The 5146-nt window shown below is 43.8% G+C and overlaps 1 protein-coding gene across 1 annotated transcript; it reads left to right on the plus strand.

Annotated features, from left to right (window-relative positions):
• The first annotated feature begins 3774 nt into the window (after positions 1 to 3774).
• BCL2A1 (BCL2-related protein A1) lies at positions 3775 to 4224 on the plus strand. The gene has a single exon (XM_009084892.1). The coding sequence runs from the start codon at positions 3775 to 3777 to the stop codon at positions 4222 to 4224; it is 450 nt and encodes a 149-aa protein (XP_009083140.1).
• The last annotated feature ends 922 nt before the right edge of the window (positions 4225 to 5146 follow it).

Consider the following 5146-nt stretch of genomic DNA (forward strand, 5'->3'; position numbering starts at 1 on the left):
CTCCACTGGGCAACCCGCGGCGAGCGCAGCGCTCGGAGCCGCCGGGGCGAGCGGAGAAAAACATCACCGAACCCCCCGAACGCCTGGACCAGCGCTGTGCGGGACAGCTGGAGAGCTGCAAGTGACCCCAGCCGTTCCTCTGCATTGAAATCCAACACCACACACCAAAAAATCGCTCCGCTTTGGACATCAAAAAGAGAGGGAAAGCAGAAAAAAAATCTGCAATAATTTTCTCAAGGCTTCAAAATGTTCCTCCGGGCAAAGATCACAGTTGCCACAATCACCTGGAGCTGGAACAATTCCGGCAGGACAGATGCAGCATGAATAGCTCAACGAAGCTTTTGTCATTTGGCTTGGTTTTGTCTTTAATGCGATGAGATAACATCGTCTCTCACAAGTCAGTTTTATGAGGATATGTCAACTCAGTCCCCATCTGTTCTGGAAAATAAAAGACTTTTCAGGTTAGAGTAGGATGTGGAGTCAAATCCACAGAGCACAGATTTAAATGAAAGTATCTGAAGCCCTTTGCTATTGCCAAGTAGTGAGGGCAGTAGGATGTGGAGTCAAAACCACAGAGCACAGATTTAAATAAAAGTATCTGACGCCCTTTGCTATTGCCAAGTAGTGAGGGGAGGGTTTGTATTTGAGCTTCAAGCTGGTTTCTGTTTCATGCCTTTTATTAACACTTAAAGTATAATCAGCAAAGGGGAAAACAAGGAAGAAGCAGTGCAGTGTATGAGAATGCAGTTTGTGCAGCACTGGCAGGACAGAACAGGTAGAAAGAAAAGCAGAGTTTCATTAAGTTGTTCACTTACAACTACAAACTGTGAAGGAAGTTTGGTAGAAGAAGGGAAGGCACTGCCTAAAGTAGAAAATGAGAATCAGAGTCACATGATACAGGCAAGAGATCCCACGGTGATTCCTTAGAGTACTCAGAGTTGCCCATTATCACTTGGGAACACTGGGCTGTGCTCTCTGGTCTGACTCTTTTTGTGTGTATTGATATATAAACGGTCATTGCTACTGAACATCCAACACTTGGAACTGCACCCTCTGCTGCACGCGATTGAAAAGGAAATGTGTCTAACATTGAAGGAGAAAGACCTGAGGTATCTTCAACAGCCACATCCTGAGCTCTGTTCAGCAGTGTCACAGCTGGCTGTTGGAGATTCTGCTCAGAGCTGTCACCCCCTTCTGGGAGCTCAGTGCTGAGCTTCACCTCACAGCCCTCTAAGAGATCAGAGACTGTAAGTGGCAGTATTTGCACCAAAATTGCCAAGATATTAACACTGATTTCTTTCAATAATGGTGATATACTCATAGCCTTATTTCATCACCCTCCTCAGAATCCTAAACACTCCACTAATGAAGAAATATCTACTTCTGCCTGTGCTCTGCTGCTGTTGATGGTGAAGAAAACAAAACTGGTCTCCCTAGGAATTGTTCACTGTTCTCATATTCAACTATTACTTATATACTCAAAGGAGACAAAAGGCTTTTCATTAATCAATTATTAAGAGAGTCAGGAGTGATCTATAACTTCACTGACGGTGCTGTAAGAGGATTCTTGTGATGTCTGCTCGAGTACCACTCTCAGCCCTGTTTGCAGCAAGCATCTGACAGGAGGGGAGCTGGATGGGTGAAGAAATGCCTTCTCTCTGCCCCAGAAATTCCTGCCCAGCTGGGAAGAGTTAGGGACTGTCACATCCTTTTTTTTTTTGGTCTGTTTTCATTCCTCATAAAACCTTGGCAGTTTGCTGAAATCACTGAACATAACAAAGGCAAAGCCAGACTAGCAGCTCTGCCAAAGCAGCAGCTGCAGGTATTGGATAGAGGACACCTCTGAACTTTCAAAATGAGCTTTTGTGAGAACGTGTGTGCATGAAAGACGAGAGATCCAGTTTCCCATCCCCAGCCCATTCCCAGCCCTGGCATCACATCTTTCCCTGGGGGTAACATCTAACATGGGAGTTTTCCAGCTTGCACTGCCCTCCTAAACCCGTTCTCTCCCAAAGGGGAACATAGCACCAATCTGCCTCTTTCTTTGCTTCCAAGAGAAAGCGAGGGAAATATTTTCCTGCATCACTGAATTGGTTGATGTGTGTGCTGTGCTGGAAATAGCTGGAGGTTTCAAACCCCACTGTGCGTAGAAGACTACTGTGTCATTCTCAGCCAGACCCACCACGCATAGAAGTAGAAACCTGAGAAGGAAATGGAAACCACTCTGGTCTACTCAATGGGTTTCTGCAAAAACTGTGATGTCAGAGCAGCAGCACACACATTCTGGAGGGCTGCTATGGCCAGCAGTGTACTGACACCAGAGCTGTATCACAGTCTGGACATGCTTTGCCCCAGTGTGATTAGATGCCAGTGCTATCCTGACAGCTGAGACTTGAGCCCTGTGCTGGCTACCAGGCATGTGGCTTTGCTCACCTACCACAGATCTGAGCACCAGGGAGCTGAGAACAGGCTCATAGCCACCCCTGGGTCAAATAAAAGCTGTTGGTGTGGGGAGCAGGGAGTGCCTTTTTCCTTCCGAGAAGAGGAGCGAATGAGAGGTGGGTAAGAAGTAAAGGGATAAAAAAGGGGGGGTGAAGAAAGAGAAGGGTCTCCAAACATCAAATTTCTTGTTGCTCTGAAGCCTTTGCAATGGGTTGAGGTTCTCTACAGACATATCCTGACCCTTCAGCAAGATCAGGTTGCCTCAGGAGAAGAGGTTTGCATGGAAAAAGCTGACTAGATAGGCATCCCTGCATCTTCTCCCAAAAATAACGTCTTGACAGAAAACTTCAATCTAAGAGCAGTTGTTGTAGGCTTCATGATACTTCTTTGTTACCTGTCCTAAAAGATTCAGGTGGTGTCACACATCATTGGCTTGGCCTCGTATTTTCCAGCCCATGTTCTGACACGCTGAGTGTGTTAGCTTTGTCTTTTATTACTAATAATGTCTTTTACAGCAGAACTCCCCATGGGGGAAAGAAATATTTGAAGCTACCTATTCAAATCTTCAAAGAAGCACCTTGTAGAGCACTCACAGAGTGTGGGAAAGTCTGGAACAGGATAGTGCTATAAAGCTGGCTTTCCCCTTTGTCTATCCATACATGTACCACTGCTGAGCTCCCACATTTTGCAGTTACATAAAACTCCGACTGCTGAAGGAAGTTTATCCATTCTTCCATCCTGTTGGAAATGTCTACCAGTTTCTTCCAAAAGTTGTGAATCAGAAATAACCCACGAACCTGCAATACAGACTTCAGCCATAAACCCAACAGCAAGGAGACTGGGGTGGGAGAAGATGAGGGTGCTGGGGGCACTGCATGCTCCAATAATATGCACTTTTTAGGCATGTTTTTTTCAAGCCAAATGCCTAACCTTTGCTAGCATACCTCATTCTCAGAATTTTGCAAGCCAAATGCCAAACCTTTGCCAGTGGTACATAGCAAAAGTCCCTAGGAAATGCCAATTTATACTACTAGAGAATGTGGTAAAAACTGGTAGTTTTTAGTTCCGGAATCATACTATTTAGAGAAATAGTAAATCGCTCAGGAAGACATGTTTTCTACCCCTGAGCAGGCACTTTTTCTTTCATTTCCTCTGTGACATATTCCCCAACCCACACAACCATTAAGTCACTAGCTTTTTACAGGAAATTCTGTGGTAAAAGCAGAAAGATTCCATCAAAACCAGACAATACGAAGCTGTGTGCATGTCCTGTGGCTGCTCATTACCGACCCCGATTAAACGCAGTGCACTGCTCTCTGCATTTGATTCTGAATGGAAACTGCTGAGTTCTATTACGTTTATTACTTAGCTCAAGATTATCTGCAATATGTGCTTCAGGAATCACACCTCGGACCAGCCCAAACCAGGGTTGCTCACGTCCTGAGAAGCATTGCCTCTTCACTGCAAGAGCAAACCGAGGAGGCTCTTGGACCACTCTTGGACAGGGTTGATATCTCCTCTGTAGCTGTTGCCAAGAGAATTTTCAATGGTGTCATGGAAGAAAAGTTTGCTGATGGAAATACTAACTGGGGACGAATTATGACCATATTTACGTTTGGAGGTCTTCTCACTAAGAAGCTTCAAGAGCATGGAGTTCAGCTGACTGCAGAGGAGAAGGAGCAGATCTCCTATTTCATCACAGAGTACATCATAAACAACAAAGCTGAATGGATAGATGCGAACGGTGGCTGGGTGAGTTTCTCATTTTCTACCAAAGACTAGATTAGGAGATTTCATTTCATTAAGGAAAATTATTGTTACAGACACTGTCAGAGACATTTTGTTCAGGGTTTCATTTGGTGGTTTAATATTTGATGTCTGGAATGTCTCATTGAGGCTTACAGCGAGAGCTTCACTTCTGCTTTAAACAGAACAATGCGAAAAGACAACTTTCTTTTTAAAAGGCACTTTCTAAACCTGTAACAGTTGAAACTCTAGAATTTTAAATCATAGGAACATATGGTAATTCAGGTTGAGAGGGACCTCAGAAAATCACCTGGTCCATCTTCCTGCTCAAAGCAGTTTAAACTAGGCATACCATGAAATTGCCATTATTAAATCTAAAATGAAGTGGCATCCCAAGGTCAGTGCAGCAATTTTGCTTCCATAGAGGAGCTGGCCCAAAAATACTGAAGTTCAAGGTAAGGGAAGAAATACACAGGTGTGATCCTCACAAATAAAGTCAGTACTTTTGCTGTGGATTTCAACAAAGCTGTTATTTAATCCCCCAAATCAGTTTTACTTATAACAAATGCACAGGTAACTGCAATTGGGGTTAAATCTTTTCCGTTTGCACTGAGATAATCCTAGAACTTCCATCTATCAATGGCCAATACTGAGAAAAGCACTTGTGGGTGGGTTATCTTGCCAAGCTGCTGAAATTCTCTTCTACCAGTGCAGGGAAGGTCCCTTTTTCTTTGCAGAGTTTCATAATGCCAATACTTTTTTCTTTTGCAGTTAGGAAAAACTGAGAATCAATGACATCAGTGTCAGTTATTTCCTTGGTACTTTTCCCCTTTACATACATGTAAATGTTGCTTTCTCTTTCCACCCCCTCTCATCTCACATCTTTCATATTTCCTATTTGCTATTACTTTTGCCCCTGATTTATTTTCTAGTGCCTTGGTTTTCCTTTATTCCTGCT

Source organism: Acanthisitta chloris, unplaced genomic scaffold (assembly GCF_000695815.1).
Source record: "Acanthisitta chloris isolate BGI_N310 unplaced genomic scaffold, ASM69581v1 scaffold18911, whole genome shotgun sequence".
NCBI classification, from domain to species: Eukaryota; Metazoa; Chordata; class Aves; order Passeriformes; family Acanthisittidae; genus Acanthisitta; species Acanthisitta chloris.

What these genes read in the sequence shown, in the direction of transcription:
- BCL2A1 (XM_009084892.1), top strand. Translation starts at nt 3,775, where the DNA reads ATGGAAACTGCTGAGTTCTATTACGTTTATTACTTAGCTCAAGATTAT.